Genomic DNA, 24,753 nt, shown 5'->3' with positions numbered 1-24,753 from the left:
GCTCCTAATTCTGTTCTCTCTCGGTTGTCGTCATGCTTCTCCCTAGCAACAGTCTGAACAAGCCAGCGGATTCATAACTTTGGTGTCACATTTCACCCTGAAATGAGCTTCCATATAACTGCCTGATCATTAACATTGCAAAGCTACACCTCTGAATCGTAACTTGAGGGAGGACTGAAAGATTGCTGGTGCTTTTGCAATTTCCACTCTCACTTCCTGCAAAATCCTTGGATGCCTTTAATCCGGACCTGTTGCCGTGTCAACTTCAAGTACCATGTCTATCCAAAACCGCTTTCTTAACCATCTTGAACCCTTGGAGGGAAAGAGTTTCCTCTGTCACCATTACCAAGACAACAGCTCCTTCCTTAGTGAAGGATGATACAAAGCATTCACATGATATCTTAGCCATTCTTCCTGCCTCCATGTGGACATCCCTTTTCTGTCTCTAATTGGCTCAACTCCACCTTTTACTACTCTATTATCTATATGCTAATAGATGACTTTAGGATTTCCTTTTACATTCCCTTCTCAAATTGTGCAGTGGGATCTTTTAAACTCACTAAACTGAGGTTCTATCCTCTATCTAATGTCTCATTCGAAATTCTACAATAGTACAGCATTCCTTCGGTACTGCACTGATTTATGTTGGATTCCTACTGTCGGACTTGAATCCATGAATGTCTGATTAAAACCTGCCAACTCAACCCCAATAAACACAGTGTTTGACACAATGGTGCCCACAAAGCATTAGCTCAGTAAAAGTTTGCACTTTCAGTAGATGAGAGAATTAGAGGAAATACATTTAAACTCAGGAAGCCAGGTACCTGCAGGCCGGAAAGGTCATTTTGATCATTCTCACTTCAGTGTGTGCTGGAAATATCAAAACTACCAGTACCACTTTATGTTTCTCTTTCAAGTTTGCCTCTAGATACCTATCCAGATCTCTCCCCACTCAGCAGCCCAGTTCAAAACATTCACCACCTCTAAATTTGTCTTACTTTAAGTTTGATATTTGATTCTTGCTGAGGAGTATTGTCAGGGACAGTATCCCTGAATAAAATGGTCAAACACCTTGGAATCAGATCAAAACTTTATTGTAAAATTTAAATAATTTTCTAATATAACAAAATTTTTCATGTGAGTTCAGCTGCAATCCCACGGACACCTCTCAGAGCATCAAAGCACTGGGAAAACTCTTCAGTTTAATGTCACCGATGTTACATTTAATGATACAAAACCAAAAAAAAACTGCAGACACTAGAAATCTGAAATAAAAACAGGAAATGCTGGAATTTCTCTCATATGTCAGGCAGCATCTGTTGAGACACAAACAATAGTGGAAAAGGTTTGGCTTGAATCATTAATAGCTTCCCTTTCTATAAGGTGCTGCCAGGCCTGTGTATTTCTGCTAACTGTATTTTAATCTTAATGCAACTGCGGTAAGGACAATTAGGTCAGTCTTCAATCATCAAACTGAAGGTATCCCAGTCGTCAGTCTGCTTCCCATTACACAGCAAACAACAGCAGATACCCCAAATTGAAGGTGTCTACAATAGCAGTCACTGCACTATAAACAGTGTGAAGTGGTAAGAGAGTTTTCATTTTCATATGTTAAAGCACCAGATAAATGCTAGAATGTGAATATAACTCTAAAGGCTAGTGAGTTTCACTCTACACTAGAAAATGGTGAATCTCAAATCAAATATAGTTCTATTCTCCTGAAACATTAACAATTTAATCATGGAGAAACATCAACCAACAGTCCTACACTTGCTCTGACGAGCAGTGGTAATGGTGACTAATCTTCCATTACCTCTATAATCCAGAGGCAATGAAGGCAACTATTAAAACCAGCATCCAGGCACTGAACTGGGAACATTATTGCCTCGCATTACAGTGCAATGCATTTATAAAGCAAGATATTAAAGCCCATTACTTTAAAGTGGTCATGGCAGATAGGGAAAAGAAATCTTGCTGAAAACTTCAACCATGAAGGAAGAGAACCAATCATTTAGCAGAGGTGAGACTAAACATATAGAAGAGGAGGAGAATAAACATTTACCTTTTAGCCTCTTATTATAATACCACAAATCCACCCCCAAAAATTTAAATATTTGACACTGGCTGTGAACTTTCAACAAGCGTTCTTTAGTTTTAAACACAGACAGAACAGGAAATTCTTGAACTGAAGTTCAGAATGTTTGCAGTCTGTTGGTTGTAGTGCACTTGAAGGAAAGGTTTTCCCCATTGTTAGTGTCCTATATTATTCCTTAGCCCTGTTCATCTGACTAACATTCACAACCAATGTGTGGAAAAATGGTCTAAGTCCAGCAACAGATCTATTTCAAAACACCACGCAAGCGAACTCGGAGGTGCTCTCATTTGGTTCCTAGAGGTAAAGGTTGATATCCAGTGTTAAAGAGATGGTCATTTGTGCAAATTTCTCTCTCTCCCTATGTGAATTCTCACAGGTATTTGCCTTTTTTAAATGCTGCATCCTTCAGTCAAGTAAACAAGGCTTCAGAAATTTGAAAATGCTACCTGATATTAACTGGCATGAGGGTACATCTCTCCTCCTCACTATGATTTCCTGGATGTAAAACTGACAGCAACATGTCCCCTTCTTTTGCAGCCAGGCTCATTTTTAGCCCAAACAAAATGTTTTCCCTTGTGAGCTTCAAGCTCCATTTATTCTTTTGCCCCTGTTTTACAAGGAATTTCTTCACTAGTAGCAGAATCTTGGGGTCTCTGAAATAATCTGTCAAGAGAAAGACTGGTGCGTTTCAGCAGGTATACAGCAGCATGGAGTCCTCCGACATTCACCCAGACAGTGTGCGACTTCCTCCAGAGGTGCCCCATTCTTGACATGGCCTGCAGCAAGAAAACAAACACCAGTTTTAAGTTCTGCAGGTCACAGGCTCTCAACAAATTACAATTTCAGAATCTGTGATTAAAACCAGAACAGTGTCCAAATCTGCCTCAGCTTGGAGGGATACTACTGTGTATTGGAATATGGTTCCATGGGTTTCCAGGTACCCTCTGACACCATACTAAGATCGTAGATAATAGATCCTGGCAGACTATTAATAGGCAAACACACCTTTATCATTACTGACCATGCCACACGACCCGCCCCAACCCCCCCCCCCCCCCCCCCCCCCCCCCCCCCCCTCCCCTCGACTTTCTAGGGTGCACTCCTAGGATGACCAGTCTAGGGAATGGAGTGTTTGTGGGAGGTGTAAATTGCTCTGTAAATTTTATGCTAGATAGTGGAATTATCTCAGTGAGTTAGGACTGAAACACAAAACTGCCTCAGTATAAACACTGTTGGTAACCTCAGTCTGACATCCCTGTTTACATTCACAAACAGCTGATGGGATATCTCTGTAGTGTGCACTCATTTGTCAATACGACCATCTTGGCAGACGACAGTACAAAGGTTATTGTGTAACATGGAATACAAGCATTTGAAACGATTTAATCGGTAGCTCCACGTCTTAGAGTAACAGGATAATCCCAGCAATACAGGCATCATTTTACCTTTACAAAGCATTTCTTGTCCTGTGTTAGGAGGGCTGCTCTGCCAGTCTCTGGCCTGCACACACGCCCCATTTCCTGTAGACAGGCTGGATACAGGTCCCAGTTTTTCCTTCTCGAGCCTATCCTAGGTTTTTCAACATATATTTTAAAAAATCAATATTTTCTGCACTTTAAGACTGCATTCTAACCTACCCCAAAAACAACAGAAGTCACAACAAGGACACTGGCTACTTGTTCTCTTCTTAGACCATGTATTATCGCTGTACAACCCCACGATCAACTAGCACAGACCAGAGCCAAATCAGTGACCTGTGGCCAGTTAATCAGTCATAAAATCTTCCACCTCCGATGCAACAGCTTGGGTAGAAGCTAGCGGATATAATTAAACAGCAACAGCCATGTAAAACATGATCAGGGATGGGCTAATCAGCACCTAATCAGCCAGTTAAGCCCTGATTAATAAAAAGAAAGGTTAACAGAAGGACTAGCAACCTTCCTGAATAGAAATGGAAATCAGAGTCCAGCTCTGGATCACTAAGGAATGGCAATGCTCAAAGTGCCTACTTGGCAAGGTAATGAGTTCACTGCCAGCAGCAGAGTATTCCTCTGCTAGTCAGCATAGCTCAGTTGGTAGCACTGTTGTCTCCGAGTTGGATGGTTGTGAACTTGTTTCCTATTTCAAGACTTGAGCACAACACCAAGACTGACACCTCAGTGGTGTACTGAGGGAGTGTTGCACAGGCTAGGGCCACTGTTTGTTCCCCAAAGTGGATATGAACATTCCCGAGACAATTCTGAAGATAATCTGGGGAGCTCCTCTTGATTTTCTGGCCCGTATTTATCCTTCAATCAATATCCCGAAATATCCAAGCATTCGCACATGCTCTTTTTGGGAGGTTGCTGTGCACAAATTGGCTGTAGTGTATTCTACCTTACAACAATAACTACACTTCAAGCACTGCATTGCCTGTAAAGTGTTGGTGGTCATGAAAGGTACTTTATTAGTTGAATTTTGTTGCACTTGCTAGAATTGTCAAGTTGAAATATCTTGTAATATATTTTTATATATGTCATGAATTAGGTACTTTTTGTGGAAAACAACATGCAGAATACCATAGAAGGACAACTCCAGAGTATACCAGCTTACTACATGGCATTATTAAGTAAGCACAAGGCAACCACATTTGCAATCCAGAAAGTCCCATAAACAGACAGCTGATTTGTTGCTCTGTTTATAATAAATAAATTAATTTCACAATCAGAATGACTTACCTCTTTCCAAAAGGCATATCTGATATAATTACATCTACAGAACTGGTCTTCAGTGGAAGGTTACAGATGTCCCACTGTACAACATCCAGTGGCATGCCCCAGGTAACCCTGAAAATGTGGAATAAAACACAATTCAGTAAAGGAATGGATGTTAACTGAAGCCCCAGGTTAGCCTCCATCACAATCAGGTCTTTATCTTTCACCAGCCCCTACTCTCACCCTGAGCATGCTGTCTTATTCCCACAGTTGCCAGGTGTCCCAGAATACCAGACCAAGGATACACCTTTAAGTGGGAGCCCAGACAGTAAATAATTGCAGGATACTTAGTTAAGGAAATCATTGGACAGGCATCAGAAATGGGAACCTGGATTGATGTTCCTTTCCGATTAGGCCTAGTGCCTTAGACCTCGGCCATCATCCCAGCTGAGACTGGCTAACTTGACAGAGGTCTGGAAGTAAACCTGGGAATCAGCTGGTCTGCGTGGCCTAGTAATCAATTAGCTTTGCCAAGTGAACCTTTATAGGGGATGCTGAGAAACAATACTAGGAAACTGTGCAAAGACAAAGTACTCAAGCAACAGAATAGTGGAAGGCAACAAGCATTTATCTATCAATCTTATCCCCGCCCAATTAATTCTGCTACAGTTGATCATTTTCAATTTGTTCGTGGAACGTAGATGTTGTTGGCTAGGCCAATATTTATCAATCATCCTTATGGTCCTGGGGTGGTGATGAGGTAGGGGTGTGTGTGTGTGTGTACGTGTGTGTGTGTACGTGTGTGTGTGTGTACGTGTGTGTGTGTGTACGTGTGTGCGTACGTGTGTGTGTGCGTGTGCGCGTGTACACACGTGGGGGTTAATTTTCTCTTTTCATCCTTGGTGATTTCCTACGTTTTGGGTATTTAAGTGACATTTTCTTTTTAAAATGAAAAATAATTACAATTTCTGACTTTTGATGTTCAATCACTGTTAATTTTCCAGGAACCTTCTGCTTTTCTGATACAAAACTTCAACTTGCAAGCAGGGTAAGCATTAACCCAGACACCTTGTTTTCCTAAATACCCTGACATGGGACAGGTACAGTTACATGTGCACCCCATACTTTTCACCCAAAGAGATAGCCATCACGAAAGAGACTGGAGAACAGGTTTCAGCAGGTTACATGGCCATTCCGCAGGTCATCCCAACTGAGATTCTGTTTACCTGAGGATGACAGCTCCTGGATAATGATCATTAACATCAATTACAAAAAATGTACACGTCTGGCAATATGTTCAGGCGAGTTGGAGCTTACCGAAAAATTAAGAGTTGGAAAAACTTAATTCTGCAAGAAGAGTTTTGAAGGTGGACTACTGTCCCAGTTGTACATTCATAACTAATCCCCTATTTACTCAGAGAAAGGTAGAATTCAGTCATTACTGCGTGCAACAGGATGAATCCTTACCTTCCCTTCTCCAGTCTCTTCTTCTGTAGAGAGTTGATGTTATTCACAGATCTGTTTACTGCAAGTATGTTGTTATCTCCAGCAAGAAAGTAACACTGTGAGAACTCTAATGCTCCCTGGAGGGGTATATAAATTAGATATAAAGTCCACAGATTAAGGCATCGTGAACAAAACATACTCCTTCTGCAAAGTGCTACTGTGTTTCATACAGGTGGAAGTAATTAAGAGAACCCTTGACTGTTTGGAAAACGTTTTGACCACAGTGCAGCCAGATCTGCGTCTCTGCTCGGCTGACCCATTTATCACCAGTAAATGGAATGTAGCGATGTGTGTTGAAGAGGCAGCAAAGAAAGTCTGGAGTGACCAGACTCTCAGCAGCACCACTCTGGACACCAGCCAAGTCACATAGTTAGGATTTTCAAAATTACTACTACTTGGGACATCTACAAGAAAAATGACTGACAAGAAAAGAAATCGACTGCTCCATCCAGCTTTTCTTATTCAGCTGTGATAGTGTGTCATTACACAGACAGTCCAATCTCATCAGGGCCATTTTCAGTGGCAGCGTTTAATCTATTGTCTCTGAATCCAACTCAAAAAAAGTGACTTAGCAAGAACATTAATGCATCAAAGTGTGAATTTATCTGAAGGGATGAAGTAAGTGGTCATGAATTTTGAGTGTTATTTATGTCTGTGCCACCTCTGCCCAGTGAAGGTGCCAACTCACGCTAGGCCACAATTCCACCAGCCCAGAGTTCTGTCCTCTAACTCACCCACTGACTCAACCGACTGTAACAATGTAAACTTCAGAACTTTAATGACTGTTCATAGAGTGAAAGAAGAAACAACAACTTTGTCTAGAATAAACTATTAAGAGACAAGGACAAACCTTTCTAGGAATTGAAAGTAATGAGCCATATCTGGGAGGAGGAGGAGGAGTTGAAGCCACTTAACAAAACTACTTTGACATTTGCTTGAGAACTGGCTGCCTTATGGCAAAAGACAAATGATTGCCCTGCAATTGAAGGAGTTAATCTCAGGAATGCTGCATCTTCAAACAGACAGTCAATGCTAAATGTAACAAGGAACAGGGAAGCCACTTCTGATAAGGAGGCAAGCTGAGACCTAATTGCTTCAGAGGAGTAGTCAATATTATAGATGAAAGAATCTAAATGATCAGCAAAACTGTCACACCACAAACTTGGAGGATGGAAGACAGTATGGGAAATCAACTCCAAGGTTCCGTGGAGCAGAGTTCAGAACTCAGAGTCAGAAACTATAGGTTGGAATTGTACCTAAATTCCACCATTAATTGGGTAATAGCCAAGTTGAGTTTTGAGACTTGAGGTCTTATTTTGGTTGCTGCATGCTACAAAGTTTAAATCAATGTTTCAGTAAATCCTAGTAAATCCAGGTGAAAACACAGCTTCTAGTTCACTCTTACCATTTTGTGATTTGCATGTTACAATAATAACACAATTGCATAATCATTGCAATCAAAATCTATTAATCAGCCTACAACAATCCCAGAAATAATGAACAAAATCCAAGAGCCAAACAAATTCCCAAACCATAAGTCCTCCGAAACAATGCTGCACTCACCACATTGTGATGGGGTGTCTGGGTACTGCAGTAAAGGAGGGTGGGGGTGTGAGGGAGGGCCGGGGTGACGGAGAGGGAGAATCCTAGCTAATTATCCCTTTACTAACACACCTACCATCAACACACCCGAGATGAGCTAACGTCACACACGTTATCCGCGGTACGTGGCAACCTCTCAGTCTGTACTGTTCAGTGCAGTATACGTGGGTCATAGCTGAGTGCCACGTCTGTCCAGATTCGAAGTGCAAAATATATAACAATAAATAATGCTGGCATCATGACAAGAGGGTACAGTTGTAAGCAACAATATAGTAAAGGTGGGTGTCAGGAATATAGAAGTAGCCCATTCGGCCCTTCAAGTCTGCTGTGCCAATTAATAAAAATCATGGCTGTGGTCTGAGCTCCACTCTCCTGTCAGTCTGCCATAATCTACAGCCCCCTAATCAATCTAAAATGTATCTAAATCCTCCTTCAATCTACTCAATGATCCAGCCTCCTGTTTTCGAGGCAAGAGAATACCACATCCCACAGGCCCCAGAAGAAAAAAAATCATTCATTCCAAAGTGAAAAAGGAGATCCCCTTATTCTCAAGATGTGTCCCTTAGTTCTGCTCCTCCCCTACATGCTATCCACAAGGTGATCAGTGTCGGAACACTAATCAAAGCATCGACTTCCTATTCGAGTTGACTCAGGAATGAAAGTGCTACTAACTGAGCTACAGTCACACACACAGGAGAGAGAGAGAGAGAGAGAGAGAGAGAGAGAGAGAGAGAGAGAGAGAAATCAAGATGAAGGGAAGAAAAATGACTCATGTGGGAATGAAGAAACAAAGTGAATGACAGAGACATTGAGACAAGGGAAAAATTGCTGAAGGAGAGATCAGTAGAAGATTGCTTAAGTGTTAGGTAGCGCAAGTCATTGTCATACAGCACGGAAACAGACCCTTCAGTCTGACCAGTCCATGCTGACCATGATCCCAAAGTAAACTTAGTCCTGCCTGCCTGCACTTGGCCCATATCCCTCCATGTATTTCCTATTTGTGTACTTATCTAAATGTCTTTTAAAACATTGTAACTTGTACCTGCATCCACCACTTCTTCTCGAAGTTCATTCCACACACAAATGCTCTGTGTAAAAAAAAAGTGCCTCACATCTTTTTTAAATCTTTCTCCTCTGGCCTCAAAAATATGCCCCCTAGCCTTGAAATCCCCCATTCTAGGGAAAAGACAACCACCATTCATCTTATCAAATCTCAAATGTAAGGGTTATAGAATCAGTTTCCAAAAATAACTGATAGAACTGAACCAGAGAAAATACCTGTGATAGACTTCAAATTTGTTATTTTGAGTGTGATTCAATGCATACAATGTGTAGATTGGTGAGACCACATTGCTTTTCAGGAGATTTGTTCTCATCAATACCTTACCTCGATCGGTATTGCTCCAGTTCCACACATTGGATCAACGACAATGTCAGTTGGCTGAGGTTTACAAAGCCTGTAATACAGAATTAAATGGAAAATTAAGAATCACGAAGATTAGAAATTTACTCCAGCATAAGGCTAGAGCAGTGAGTTCATGTTTAAATAAGGATCTATGATTACATACAAAGCCTCTCAGAAATCTAAGCAGAGTTTTAAATGGGGTATGATAGGATCAACAGGGACGTGTCATAATGTTATGTCAGTGTTTGGTGTTGTAGGTGCATTATCAGAGGTTTCTGTCTTTCAAATGAGATAATCTGCTAAAACAAAATTGAGGGAATAATAAGCTCACTTACTACAGTAAAGGTCTTGAACCTTAAAATGTTGTTGTGTGATCTTCTCAATTGGTCATTCAGAATTTAAATGTATTTTTATAAATTATTGGTCTCCACACAGTGATTACTGCAGACAGATGATTCAAAATTTGAAAGAAATAAATAAGTATGTAAATTAGCTCACTGAGTTTGAAGGTTTGTTTTCAGACGTTTTGTCACCTTATTAGGTTACATCATCAGAGTGTCTTCGGTGGAGTGCTGGTGGTATATTAATGTTTCCTCTAATTTATTCCGTTTTGTGATGACAAAGGTGTCATCTACATAGCAGACCCAGAGTTTGGGTGGATAGATGGATGAATTCTTAGAGACATGGCATTCTAACCAGTACTCCATCAATAAACATATCGATGTAGATTCCATCTATCTATCTTCCCTTGAAAAAAAGAACCGGAAATGGCATCACCCACCTTAAGAAACCAAGACCTATAAATAGAGAGGCGGGACATACCACCAGCACTTCACCAGTGACTCTCACTGATGACGTTACCTAGTCATGGTGACGAAGTGTCTGAAAACAAACCTTCCAGTTCAGCGAGCTAACTTACAGACTTATCATCAACTTGAGCTACAAATCTTCTCAAAAATCGCTAAATTAAAAAGCGTTAAAGAATGCACAAATCACAACTGCTTATATTTATATAGCGCCTTTAATGTAATCAACTGTCCCAAGGAGCTTCAGAGGAACATTATTCAACAAATTATGACTCGGCCACATAAGTAGTCATTAGATCAGTTGACTAACAGCTGGGTAGATTTTGAGGACTGTCGAGAAGGCAGAAGCCGAATAGAGAAGCAGAGAGGTGGGTGGATGGTAAATCCAGGATTTAAGGCTCAAGAGCTGAAAGCACAGCCACCTGTGATGAAGCAATTAAAACTGGGGATGCTCATGGGTTGTTTGTTGAGAAAGAGGTGATATTGGCAAATTTAAAGGAGAGGGAGAGAAAACAGATGTAGAGAGAGTGAACTGTTAACAAGATCAGCTAAACGCAGGTGAAACTGGATGGTCAGCAGTTCAGAGGGAAGAGGACAGAGGAAGCAGGAGGTGGGTCTACTGGACAAAGGGAACCTGAAGACAACATGAAAGGTCGAGAGAAAGAAGAAACATCTAAGTTCAGTTATAACGCTGGGCGAGCTTTAGATAAAGTTTCACCCAGTGGCCATGTAGAACAGCTGGTCATTCAGAATTTAAATTAATCTTTATAAACTATTGGTCTCTTTAGGTGATTGCTGCAGACTGACGATCCAAAATTTGAGGTAGCTGATTAGATCGTCTGGATTGTAGAGATAAAGAAATCCACAAGCTCACCATTTTTTGTTGGAAGGGTGGAGGGGTCAATCAGATTAAGGACATGTTTTGCAAAAACATGCATATTTCTCCTGTAACTATCACAACCAGAAGAGGTTACCCAAATACAGACTCAATGGTGATTTCTAACCAAATGGAATGAATGCAAAATCAATTTTACAAAGGAAAATTGTTATGAAGAAAATACAAGAGTCAGACTAATTGGATGACTGAAACAGCACAGCATGACAGACTGTCTAAATACATTTCATTTACAATATTGTCACACACCAATTTCCCTCCTACACACACTTAAGCATCGACATGAGGTAGAGATCCAAAGGAAGTGGGAAGCCTACAGTATCTCATATAAGTGGCAATTTCTCCCATGGGCATTGCTACACAGCTAACGTGAATCATACCTTAACATCCCATAAGCTAAAGTAGATCGAAGAGTTGTAGGCCCAAAGTGTGTTATGTTTCGCTTGTGCAGACTTTCCTCTGTCAGGGCTATAGCAACCACTACTTCATTATCATGAATGTTAAGTAGGATCTGCAAAGTAAATGATGTGTAAATAGACTGCACAGGACAGAAACAAGATAGTTAATGATGAGAGCACAGCAGCGTCATTCACCTCCCACAGACTGCAAAGTACACCTCACCGTTACCATGGTTATTTCCAAATGAAGTAAATGACACCATCGACACCAACAGCCACCTGCTGTCCCCAAAGAAACATCCTGTCGATGTGCCTTCTGCCCATAATATTTCACTGTGTTACACCAATGCATAGATTTAATACATCAACTGTAGACAAATTTAGTTTAACATCAGATAGATGATTCGTTGTATTTCATCACATTTTTACATTATTGATCTTGAAGTTTAAGATTAGATTATAATATACTCACATTTTAGAACACTGACATGAAATAAAAAGGCAATTATCTAATTGAGTACGTTCTTTCCTCAAATCCAAACTCACATGTACCATTTATTGGGAAGTGCTTCTTATTCCCAAAGCTAAGGAGCAGAAACTCAAGGATATTTATTCATCCCATGTTCACAATTTAGCCTTCGCCTGCTGCACTCCAGAGAATATTCATCCTCTCCCACAAACACAGGGATCCCATTGAGTATCTGGGCACCCTGTAATAGGAAGGATATTAAGCTAAAGTGTTTTCAAAAAAGATATTTACCAGGATGCTGGGAATGGAGGGTTTGAGTTATAAGGAGAGGCTGGATAGAATCATAGAATCCCTACAGGCCATTTGGCCCAACAAGTCCACACCGACCCTCTGAACTGTAACCCTCCCAGACCTATTCCCCAACTCTATTATTTGACATTTACCCCTGACTAATACACCTCACCTACACTATGGGCAATTTAGCATGGCCAATTCACCTAACCTGCACCTCTTTGGATTGTGGAAGGAAGCCAGAGTGCCCAGTGGAAACCATAGACACAGAGAGAATGGGAGAAAGTGAGGACAGCAGATGCTGGAGATCAGAGCTGAAAATGTGTTGCTGGAAAAGCGCAGCAGGTCAGGCAGCATCCAAGGAACAGGAAATTCGACGTTTCGGGCATAAGCCCTTCATCAGGAATGAATAGGGCTTATGTCTGAAATGTCGAATTTCCTTTTCCTTGGATGCTGCCTGACCTGCTGCGCTTTTCCAGCAACACATTTTCAACACAGAGAGAATGTGCAAACTCCATACAGTCGCCCAAGCCTGGAATTGAACCCGGGTTCTGGTGCTGTGAGGTAACAGTGTTATCCACTGAGCCACTTGGCTTTTCTCACTGTGACCTTTTTCAGTAGGACAGTAGAAGGTTGAGGGGTGACTTCATAGAGGTTAATAATATCATGAAGATTATAGATAAGGTGAATGGCAGGTGTCTTTTCATCAGGATGGGGGATTTTAAGACAAGGGTGCATATTTTTAAGGTGAGAGGAGAAAGGTTTAAACATGACGAGCGGTTTGTGTGTGGAATGAACTTCCAGAGGAAGTGGCGGATGTGGGTACAGTTACAATATTGAAAGGAGATTTGGATAAGCACGTGAATAAAATATGTTTGGAAGAATATGGGCCAAGCGCAGGCAGGTGGGACTAGTTTAGTTTGGAATCGTAATTGGTACAGACTGGTTGAACTAAAGAGTCTGTTTTCGTGCTATCAGACTATCTCACTACCTCAGTACGCATCTACCAGTGTAACTTGTAACCCCATAATTAATTATTCTTCTCTCCAAAGACAGAAATATATTACTTGTTAAAGAAAATCTCAATGGCTCAACAACCAGGAGTTTCTTGGCTGTCCATCACATCTCTGACAGATCTGGGTGGAAGGGGGAGTGGGAAGTCTCTCTCTCTCCAGCTAACAGAACGGTGAGATCACAGACTGCCCTATGTTGGTTCATGGTTAGACAGGGCAATTTGCTTTGACGCGCTGTTGCCTTCTGCAGGTTCTGGGTGACCAAGAGACCCCCCCCCCCCCCCATTGCTCCGATCTGTCATTATACGACTGGAAGGATTTACATATTTTGAAGTCTTTTGCTACATTGCAATCACACCTTCCTTGGCCATCACGTCCTGATTGGAGCTTGAACCTTGAGATTCCTGCTCGACGACAGGATGCTGTCTATTGCAACAGACTACCTCCAAGAAATCACTTTACTTATGAAAAGCTAACCTAAATCTGTCATCAAGTCCATTGTCACACACAAAAATTTGATCCTATTACAGTTCAGTCTCTTTCAATCAAATTGAGTACCACCCTGGACTTCCATATCATAGCACTACCTCAAGAAGTGGCAGGCTTTCAGATTCTGCAGAAATATTCTCAATGAAGGTGTTTCAAATGCTAATTTTTACACAGTGACCCGAACAGCTCAACTGTTGGAATGGGGGTTAATGATCTCGGTGCTGTGCAAATCTGGCTTTCTCAAACTAAAACTGTGGTTTCAAATTTTCTGACGTTACTGTAGCTTAGCGTTGATTCAATGTCCATGGTCAACAGTGTACTCTCATCAAGGTTAGCTGTTAAACAATCCTTCAAAGACTGTCAGAGGAAAACATATTGTTTAGAGTATGAGATCGGAATCGAGAGAGAGTTTACTGGACCCTCGGCTGACAACACTTCAATATCAACTTGCACTTATACAGTACCTTTTAACACTGCCCAAGGCACTTCAACACTGAAACAAACAGAAATTATATCACAGAGACAAAAGACAATATGTTAGGACAAATACCAAAATGTTTGGTCAAATTGCTAGGTTTTAAGGAATGTCTTAATTTGACTGAAACAGACTGAACTGTAATAGGATCAAATTTTGGTTTGTGACAACAAACTTGATGACAGACCTGGTTAGCTTTTCATAAATTAAGTCAGAATACCAAAACTCAGGGTCTTAACAGCATAAGGTAAGGTAGCTAATGGTGGGACGAAGAGACTGAGTTACACAAATGCGTATATCTTAGAATGGAGTAAATGTGAAGAGTATTACAGAAAGCTATGGAGAATATTGAACCTGAGAATAAGAGTTTTAGATCTGTGTGTCTGTAGCTGAACAAGCAAAGAGGTGATAAGTAATAGTGGGAATTAGGTTGGGGTAACAGAGCTTTGGGGGCAGTTCAGATTTGGAAAGTATAAGGTCAACCAGGAAAACACTGGAATAATGCAATCTAATGATTAGGAAAGGCACAGATAAGTGTCTCAGCAGCAAATACATCAGAGCTGAATATCTTAGGAAGGTGGTGGACTACAAGTTGGAGAGGATATGCTGTGGGAAGCTCAGCTCAGGGTCTCATGGCACACCAAGGATGCAAATAATTTGGTTCAGACTGAGAAAATGGTCAGAAAAGATGGCAGATTTGGTGATGAGGCTGTGAGGTTTGGGTGAGAGCTGAAGACAGTGGCTTTAATTTACCAATTTTATAATAGAAAGAAGTAGCAACTTATAAGAACAGAACATGAGGAGATTTATAATGGATGTTATCTGAAGTTCAGCAGGCAATGATTGAATTGTGAACATGAATTAATATTCTTTAGTTACTGTTCATTACTTTTGAGATTAGAAAGCACTTCCCAATAAGTTGTGCAGTACATGGATGCGTGGGTTGGAGGAAGGAATGCACTTAATTAATATGCCTTTTTAATTGGATGTTTGAGCTTGCTTTGCCATTCAACCAGATCATGAAGCCACCTTCTCTCACTACTCCTTATCCTTCATTTGTAAGCCAAAAAAAAAAATCGATCAGTCTCTATCGTGAATATGCTCAACAGCTCCACATCCACAGCTATCTGGGGTGCAGAATTCCAAAGATGTTTTACCCTTTGAAAAGAAGAAATTTCTCATCTCAGACTCCATTGCCAACAATTATCCAGAGACTGTGATCTAAAGTTTTAGACTCTGCAGCCTGAGGAATCATCCTCTTAGCATCTGTCTTGTTAAGTTCCTTAAGAATTTTATGCTTCAGTGAAATCCCCTCTCCTAATAGATCCTCTGAATGAAATTGTATCTCATGAAATTTTACGATATTCCAATATATGTATACTTCCCTCAGATAAGAAGGTGGTAGACAATCCTCCAAGTGTTGTCTCACCATCTCTCTGTTAAATCAGAATGATTTCTTCAATTTTACACTTCAACCTTTTTATTTTAAAGTCGAATTTACTAATTGTCTTCTTAATAGCTTGCCACACCAGTATGTAAACCTTCTCTGATTTGTGCTGAAAATCATCCGAGTTCTGCTGAATGCTAACATGTTCCAGTCTTTCACCATTGAAAAAAATATTTTTCCCAGAGATACAAATTGTCTACATCTCCTTCTGCCTTTTTGCATCTGCTTCTTGGCTTACTTTATCACCTGACAGCATACCATCAGTGAATGCAATGAATACAGTCACTTCTTTAACTCATTGAGACAGTGTGCAAATACACTAATCCTTGTGTATTCAGCAAATTACTTCCTGCCAACCTGAAAACGACCTGATTGTTTCTACACCCGGTTTTCTATTTTTATCTGTTAATCCAACACTAGTACTTCCTATCCCATTCAAGATTGTATAATAACCTCTGTGTGTGACTGCCTTATTAAACTTTTTAAGAAAATTTCCAGGTTCTCTTGTCCTCAAACTCTTTGGTTATTGACTTTCTAAAAATATATTAATTAATGGAGGTGGGCATTGCTGGCTAAGCATGAATTTATTGTCAATTCCTAGTTGCTTTGGAGATGATGTTGAGAGTTCAAGCCCTTTATTGTACGGACACTCACAGTATTGTTAGGAAGGGAGTTCTAAGATTTTGACCTACTGACAGATCAGAGACAGAAAAAATGAGCAGTTTGGAGGTGTCCCCATGTGCCTGCTGCCCTTGTCCTTCTCGATAGTGGACATCATGAGTTGTAAGTTGCTGTTACTGCAATACATCTTGTAGACGCTGCTGTGGATTGGTGGTGAAGGGAGTAAATGGTAAAGATAACTGATAAGAGTGTCAATTAAGCCAATCCTGATGGGAACAACATTCTTGAAAATTGTTGGGAGCACCCATCCAGACAAGATTTAGATTGAAGGGTGGAGACTGATGGTCACTCAGCCCTGGGAGGCCAGACCACAGAACATGATTTGATAAGAATATAGCCTATTTTGAGGCTGCAGAATGATGACAGACTGGAACTCACTTCACAAGTTGGTGAATTCAGGCAGTAGAGAGTGAGGTCCCAAGCACAGCACATCCGACACCTCACCAGCCTGGAGGAACCAGAGGAATATCAAGACCTCGCAGCCGGCCAAGATGAGTAGTTCCATTATATCTGAGCAGATCATGGAGATGGTGATGGCCTGCAAGAAGGGGTGCAACGGCCTCTCACAGAGATGCTATCTGGTACAGGTCACAACACAGTCAGGAATAAGTGACAGCTTGAGCAATATGGCCGTGCCGAGCCATGTGCTCTACTAATGAATGGACTGTCGTGGAGGAGAGAAGATCGGCAGCGACCAAGAGAATAAAGGAAGTGGGAAGCAGAATTGGCAGTGAGCATGTAGAAAGTTACATTTTGAAAAGCAAGCTAACAATGTATTTTGACGGTCATTTTATTCACCAAAAGAATTCGATCAGTCTCTATCATGAATATAGTCAATGACTCCACATCCAAATTCGATCAGTCTCTATCATGAATATACTCAACAACTCCACATCCATAGCTATCATGGCTATTTTAAATCTAGCCATGAAAACTGTTTCAACTTATAGAGTCTAATGTCTTTTCTCCACAAATGCAGGCACAATAGAACCTAATTCTATCTTTAATGAGCAGCAGTGATGTAGTGGTATTGTCACTGGACCAGTAATCCAGAGACCCAGCCAATACTCTGGGACATTTGATTGGTATCCCACTATGGCAAATCTGAATCAATGAAAATCTGGTAGCAAAAGCTAACCTAATGGCGACCATTGTCGATTGCTGCAAAAAACCCATCCAGTTCATTAATGCCCTTTAGGGAAGGAAATGTTACCCGATCTGACCTACACATGACTTCAGACAGCAGGATGGTCGACTCTTAACTGCCCTCTGGAATGACCCTTGGAAGCCAGTCATCTATTAGGGACAGGCAATAAATACTACCCACACTCGAACAAATGAATTAAAAAAAACACATCAGTTAATCCCATGCAGATCATTGTTTCACTTAAGTTGTGACTTCCAGAAATACAACCACTCCTGTAAAGCTGAAGCTTACTGAATAGCTCATCAGCCCTGCTCTCTAGCCTGTGATATCTCAGCATCTGGCTGACCGTACTTTTAGATGAATCACCTGGAACTTTCAGACATTGCACTGCCACTTGCTCCCTTTCGTTCTGTGATCTGTCCCACTGAAACGGGTGCAACCATGAGACAGTTTCAAAGTGGCAAGGGAACTGGGAGCTCAGGGTGTGCTTGTGTGGATCTTAGAGAAGATAAAGCCAGCCTGTAAGGATGCCTGCAGTCATGTACCGTCTGATTCTCGCAGCCTGGCCCCACAACACAATAATTCAAAGCAGCTGACAGCTTCAGGAGGGGAGGGAAGAAATTCATGGTGGGAAAATTAAAGAAATTACATACCTCCACATCAAATTTGGTCATGTCGGCCTTCCACTTGAAGAAATCCTGCACTGCTCCACCAAATTCTCTGGCTGCCTCCATTGAGGTGAAGTTGTGCTTCTCCCCACTTCTGTTGCAGGTGACTCGGAAGCGACGCAGTCCCTTTTCTTCATCCTCACTCGCTGCTGGATGACTGTCATTGTCGGATAGAAGCCCCTCAGGTGAAATCTTTGCTTGGTCACTTAGCACCACCCCAGGAGCGACTGCATCGCTGGACTCCTCGATTTCATCAGGCTGATCGCCACTTGCCCCAGAGTGGATAATAGGCAATCCTGTCCCAAGATGTGCTGCATCATTAGTAGCTGATTGGTCAGAGGGAGCAGGCTCCCGTTGGCCAACTTTAATTTTACCAGTTTCACATGATGCTTCTGGACCTAAGCCACATCCTCGGCTGCCTTTCCTACGTTGGCCCTTCTTTTTCTTCAGACTGTTGTTCAATTCCCAAACTTTAAGGGGACAGTCCCAAAGCAGCTGGGGAGCCAACTGTCTGAAGTCCTCCAGTACACTTTCCTGTTGAAGAAAATGGCACACTTCAAGACAGGAATAAAATCCAAGCAGATACGCTACCGCAATATTGAAAGGGTGCTGCACATCAGAAGTAACATGTCTCGGATGAGATATTAAAACCCTCTCTAGGCCTTCAGTTGGGCACTATGTTGACTAAGAGCAGGGAGATGCTAGCAGGAGGTTGCCTTTAATTAACTTGGAATAATACAAGTTTGTTCGAGCTGTATACTGTTCTGGTGAGACTCACTGGAACACCTCATTTAATACTGGGCACTGCACAGCGGGGAGGATATACTGGCCTTGGAACAATGCCACACAGATTAATCAGAATGATCGATAGAAGTGTTACATTCTGACAAAAGGTTACATGGACCAGGCTTGTATTCCCGTGAATCAATTATGGAGGACTAATTAATATACCAAATGATTAATCAAGCAAATGGAAAGAAATGATTACTTCTTTTCAAAGAGTGCAGGTCAAGCTAGGTAACAGCCAGGACAAAGCAGCATGCTTCGCTGGCAACACAACCACAAACATTCACTCCCTCTACCTATCATTCCAAGCAGCAGCCAAAAGCAGCATCTACAAGATACACAGCAGAAATTCACCAAAGCTCCTTAGACAGCACCTTCCATATCCCTGATCACATCCATCTAGAAGGACAAGGGCAGTAGATCCATAGGAACACCCACCATCTGCAAGTTGCCCTCAAAACTACTCACCATTCTGACTTGGAAATAAATTGTCGTTGATTCAGTGTCACTGGTTCAAACTCCTGGAACTCTTTTCCAAATTGGCATTGTAAGTTCATCTACATCAAATGGACTGCAACGGTTCTAGAAGGAACCATCTCAATAGCAATACGGGATAGGCAAAAAATGTTCCTACTCATGTTTCTGCTGCCCTGTAAACTAACAGGAGATGGAATTCCTATAACCAATCACTGAAAATTGACTTTCTATGACAGGGTTGGTCTCATCTTAATGCCCTCCGTAAGTCCACAGATGAGGAGTGGCAACTTGGGCGAAATACTGAGGGCAGGTCAGTGTGCCAGCAAATACCAGAGGCTTTGAGAAAGGAGTTGTGATGAGTAAGGAGACACAACACACTGGGTCATCCAGAAACTCACCAAGGCAGACCAGGTGTGTCATAAAACACTCTACAGTTTGAAAAATCACAGCTTATTATTAGCCTGGATAATAAACAAATAGATTGGGTTTGCACCTTAAGCTGGAAGGAGACAGAAAATACTATGACTTAGATTGGAGATTAGAATGAATAAAATTAGGAAGGTGGAAGAATGAATTATCAGTGTGAAAGGTACAAATTTGATGGTGCATTTCTTAAAGGGATACTGGCAAGTTAGAATTTTTGCATTTTTAAAATTTGATTTGAATGTAATCATTTTTACATTTCATCAATTCACCAAATCTTAACATGATAATCAAGCTCTCTAATATTCATTCCACTCCTGTCTCATTTCAGAGTTACTCAACGCCTCAGAAACATTGCTTTTCCTTATCCACCTCTTCTTCTTTTCCTATGCTCTTAATTATTTTGGTCCTCTTTAGCCTCTTCCCTTCTCACTCAACTCAACCTGCAGTCATTCCCATCTCCAATTCAGATGAAGCTGCACCATTTCATTCAAGCTGCTGCCCTTCAATCTCTGTTCAAGCTGCCCCATCTGTCCTCTCTCTCTCTCTCTTCGTCTTTGTCAAATGCCACAACTCAAGCTGACATTGGGTTCCCCTTGACACACTGACCCTTTTTCCCTTCCCCCTTCATGTAATATTGATCATCTTCCTAACCTCTATCTTCTAGTATCTTATTTTCATTTATCGTCCTCCCCTCATTGCCATCAACTGTTTGTGTAATTGCACTTTCCTCTATACTGTGCCCCTATTGTTATTAGTTTCCCCTCCAATCATAAATCTACCAGAATCAAGCTTATATGGGGGCTGCAGGGACTTCACCAGCTACTGGTGGGACAGAAATTGGTGCTGGTGGATTTTATTTTGGGGGGAGGGGCGATTGTACTTCAGGGCACAGCGGAGGGGACTTTCAGTAGCTACTGTCGCAGGGTGGTTAGATCATCTAGTTGGAGAGTCACTGCATGATTCAAGAAGTAATGCCTCTTGTGATAATTGCTGGCCTACATTATAAAATGGTTTGGATTACTGTCACAAGTTGTGCTCAGCAGAGAAGGGGCCTAATGTATTTCTCGGTAGAAGTGGGGACAGCAACAGGTTCACGATAGTAGCAAATTCACAAGATGGTAATGTCAGGATCAAAAAGTGAAGTCCAGCACTTAAGTTAGTTTTTCTTTAACAAGTCCTTTAATTCACATTCACATTTAGTTTATTCCCAATTACACACCTACCTTAGTTTCACCAAACTGGTAATAGGGAAACTCTTGGATAACAACAAATAGATTATCGACAGATCTCAAAAGATGAATCTGAAATAGAGAAAAATATGTATATGAAATTTCCATGAATTAGTAGTTGAAGGAGGAGTTATGAGAATATAATTTTCAGTGGTCTTACTGGTGGCGTATTCAGTAAGAACTTTGCTCTGAGCCAAAGTCACCCTGCATCCAAAGAAACTGTTTTTGAAGAACTGTTGTTATGTAGAAAATGCAGCACGTGTTGCACAGAATGATTCCACAATCCATAAACAGTAATGGGATAAATGATTAAGAGATAAATATTTTTAAAAACCAGGAGAATATCCTCCATCATCCTGGTCTTCAAATTGTGCCACTGGAGTGGACAGTTATCCCAAATGGCACCTCCAACAGTGCAGCATTCTTTCAGTACGGCACTATGGGGTCAGTTAGATTGTATATTCAACTTCTTGACAATGTGCCTCAAATCCACATAGTGTTGATTCAGACGCAAAAATGTTACCAATCAAGCAGATCCATAAAGACCACAGTGCAGTGGAATTGGATTTAGCACTCACTCATGTTGGATGGGATGCTAGTCAGGGGAGCACTGCTTTTACATGCATGGAATGGAAAAGCATATATTCAGAACAACGTAGACCAACCTGAAAAAGATTATCTGTGGAGACCTCAAAGTAGATCTTTCCTCGATCCTTGCTGATCCTGGACTCAGATCCAATTTTTTCCAAGACCTCCTCAGCAGCAGTGTTCTCAAAGCCGGTGGGAACTGTTGCTCCAATGGTGACCCAATTTTCCCGTGAACGATCACGTTGCTTCATTCCCAGGTCTCCATTTCCAAAAGGATCTTGTTCCACTTCAGTCATAACTTCAGCTGCAATTGGTCTGTCTGCATCTCCACTGAGGACAGGCATCGCTTCGAGATTTAAAAACGGAGGCTAATCATTTACAGAGCAATTTTCACAATCTCATGTCGAACCTAAATGTTTTACAACCAATTAATTAATGCTATGCTCAGTTTTCCACAATTGCCACGTAGAGCAGTGGCAACAGAGCAGCATTCCCTCAGAACTGGAACATTACTCTGACAGTGGTGAGTGTGATACAGGTGACAGCTTGGCTTTGAAGTAAGTTACCAATCAGAAAAGAATCACCTGCCGAAAGAAAGACTGTACTTGGAAGAACAGTACTAGTTATACTTAATCAAACTTTCCAGTGATAATTCAGTAACTCCTTCCCACTTCCCTGCTGGCGGCCTTTCTGTCTCTGGCTGCCAATGATCAATGCTGCTGATGGGAACTTTCACACAGAAATGGACAAGATTGGAAAACAGGCAAATAATCAAAATATGTTGGAGATGAAATCAGCACAGGTCACCACACACACACACACACCTCTCTCCTTCACGCTTTAACCTGCTCTCAACACCCACCATCACCCGCCTCCTCATCATCTCTCCCTCTCCCTCTCTCCCCATCCCCCTCTCCCTCTCTCCCCATCCCCATCCCCCTCTCTCCCCATCCCCCTCTCTCCCCATCCCCCTCCCCCTCTCCCTCTCTCCCCATCCCCCTCTCCCCCCATCCCCCTCTCCCCCCATCCCCCTCTCCCCCCATCCCTCTCCCTCTCCCTCTCTCCCCATCCCCCTCTCTCCCCATCCCCCTCTCTCCCCATCCCCCTCTCTCCCCATCCCCCTCTCTCCATCCCCCTCTCTCCTCTCCCCCTCTCCCCATCCCCATCCCCCTCTCCCTCTCCCTCTCCCTCTCTCCCCATCCCTCTCTCTCCCTCTCCCTCTCCCTCTCTCCCCCATCCCCCTCTCTCCCCATCCCTCTCCCCCTCTCCCCATCCCCATCCCCCTCTCCCTCTCCCTCTCCCTCTCCCTCTCTCCCCATCCCCCTCTCTCCCCATCCCCCTCTCTCCCCATCCCTCTCCCCCTCTCCCCATCCCCATCCCCATCCCCCTCTCCCTCTCCCTCTCTCCCCATCCCCCTCTCTCCCCATCCCTCTCTCCCTCTCCCTCTCCCTCTCTCCCCATCCCCCTCTCTCCCCATCCCTCTCTCCCTCTCCCTCTCCCTCTCTCCCCATCCCCCTCTCTCCCCATCCCTCTCTCCCTCTCCCTCTCCCTCTCTCCCCATCCCCCTCTCTCCCCATCCCTCTCTCTCCCCTCCCTCTCCCTCTCTCTCCCCATCCCCCTCTCTCCCCATCCCTCTCCCCCTCTCCCCATCCCCATCCCCCTCTCCCTCTCCCTCTCCCTCCCCTCTCTCCCCATCCCCCTCTCTCCCCATCCCCCTCTCTCCCCATCCCTCTCCCCCTCTCCCCCCCATCCCCATCTCCCCTCTCCCTCTCCCTCTCCCTCTCCCTCTCTCCCCATCCCCCTCTCCCCCCATCCCCCTCTCCCCATCCCCATCCCCATCCCCATCCCCATCCCCATCCCCATCCCCATCCCCCTCTCCCTCTCCCTCTCCCTCTCCCTCTCCCTCTCCCTCTCCCCCTCTCCCCTATCCCCCTCTCCCTCTCCCTCTCCCTCTCTCCCCATCCCCATCTCTCCCCATCTCCATCTCTCTCTCCTCCCCAACCCCTCCTCTCTGCTTCCCCAGTATCTCTCCTCTGCACTCCCACCAATAAATATGACTGTTTTCCCTCTCACCTCCTCACTCTCTCCCTCTCTCTATCTGGAGACCCTGACACTTCCGCCGGAAACAACGTCACGAGAACGCGCACGGCGAGATACGCGCCTGCGCACTGCTCCTTTCTGCCAGGGGTCACGAGCCATCCCCGGGGGTTATGGGTCATTCACTGCCCCTGGGGTTAGGGGTCAGTCTGTCCTGGAGTTTAGGGGTCATACTGTCCCCGGGGGTTAGGGGGTCACTCTTTCCTGGGGGTTGGGGGATCACATTGTCCCCGGGGGTTAGGAGTCACTCACTGTCCCAGGGACTAGGGGGTCACTCACTGTCCCTGTGGGTTAGGGGGTCAATCACTGTCTCCGGGGGTTAGGGGTCACTCACTGTCCTGGAGTGAGAGGGTCACTCACTGTTCCCGGGGTTAGGGGGTCACTCACTGTCCCAGGGGTTAGGGGGTCACTCACTGTCCTGGAGTGAGAGGGTCACTCACTGTTCCCGGGGTTAGGGGGTCACTCACTGTTCCCGGGGTTAGGGGGTCACTCACTGTCCCAGGGGTTAGAGGGTCACTCACTGTCCCCAGGGGTTAGGGGGTCACTCACTGTCCCAGGGGTTAGGGGGTCACTCACTGTCCTGGAGTGAGAGGGTCACTCACTGTTCCCGGGGTTAGGGGGTCACTCACTGTCCCAGGGGTTAGGGGGTCACTCACTGTCCTGGAGTGAGAGGGTCACTCACTGTTCCCGGGGTTAGGGGGTCACTCACTGTCCCAGGGGTTAGGGGGTCACTCACTGTCCTGGAGTGAGAGGGTCACTCACTGTTCCCGGGGTTAGGGGGTCACTCACTGTCCCAGGGGTTAGGGGGTCACTCACTGTCCATGGGGTTCGGGGGTTACTCACTGTCCTGGGGTTAGAGGGTCACTCACTATCCCTGGGGGTTACAGGGTCACTCACTGTTCCCCGGGGATTAGGAGGTCACTCACTGTCCCGGGGCTTAGGGGATCACTCACTGTCCCTGTGGGTTAGGGGGTCAATCACTGTCTCTGGGGGTTGGAGGGTCACTCACTGTCCCCGGGGGTTAAGGGGTCACTCACTGTCCCGGGAGTTAGGGGGTCACTCACTGTCCT

At 43.5% G+C, this 24,753-nt stretch overlaps 1 protein-coding gene across 2 annotated transcripts; it reads right to left on the bottom strand.

Moving 5' to 3' along the window:
- Positions 1-1,077: 1,077 nt before the first annotated feature.
- thumpd3 (THUMP domain containing 3) lies at positions 1,078-23,723 on the bottom strand. 2 transcript variants are annotated; one of them, XM_060835750.1, is made up of 10 exons: positions 23,660-23,723; positions 21,664-21,932; positions 20,993-21,070; positions 18,066-18,614; positions 11,383-11,513; positions 9,284-9,353; positions 6,256-6,371; positions 4,813-4,920; positions 3,541-3,664; positions 1,078-2,871 (listed from the first exon to the last, which is right to left on the bottom strand). In XM_060835750.1, the coding sequence occupies exons 2-10, from the start codon at positions 21,928-21,930 to the stop codon at positions 2,689-2,691; spliced, it is 1,626 nt and encodes a 541-aa protein (XP_060691733.1). In that variant the 5' UTR covers positions 21,931-21,932; positions 23,660-23,723; the 3' UTR covers positions 1,078-2,688. The 2 variants fall into 2 exon arrangements, with proteins under 2 accessions (XP_060691733.1, XP_060691732.1); XM_060835749.1 differs by lacking the exon at positions 23,660-23,723 and having other exon boundaries at positions 21,664-22,443.
- Between the last annotated feature and the right edge of the window lie 1,030 nt (positions 23,724-24,753).

The sequence above is a fragment of the Hemiscyllium ocellatum genome, chromosome 14 (genome assembly GCF_020745735.1).
Source record: "Hemiscyllium ocellatum isolate sHemOce1 chromosome 14, sHemOce1.pat.X.cur, whole genome shotgun sequence".
Lineage (NCBI taxonomy): Eukaryota > Metazoa > Chordata > Chondrichthyes > Orectolobiformes > Hemiscylliidae > Hemiscyllium > Hemiscyllium ocellatum.
The sequence above is the reverse complement of the archived record's forward strand: the minus strand, read 5'-3'. Positions and strand labels throughout refer to the sequence as shown.

Excerpts from the sequence above, each read along its gene's own strand:
- thumpd3 (XM_060835750.1), bottom strand. The coding sequence starts at position 21,930 with ATGCCTGTCCTCAGTGGAGATGCAGACAGACCAATTGCAGCTGAAGTT. Across the intron at positions 21,071-21,663 it reads CCACAGATAATCTTTTTCAG|ATTCATCTTTTGAGATCTGT; the intron begins GTTGGTCTACGT and ends TCTCTATTTCAG. Across the intron at positions 11,514-18,065 it reads TGACCAAATTTGATGTGGAG|ATCCTACTTAACATTCATGA; the intron begins GTATGTAATTTC and ends TTTACTTTGCAG.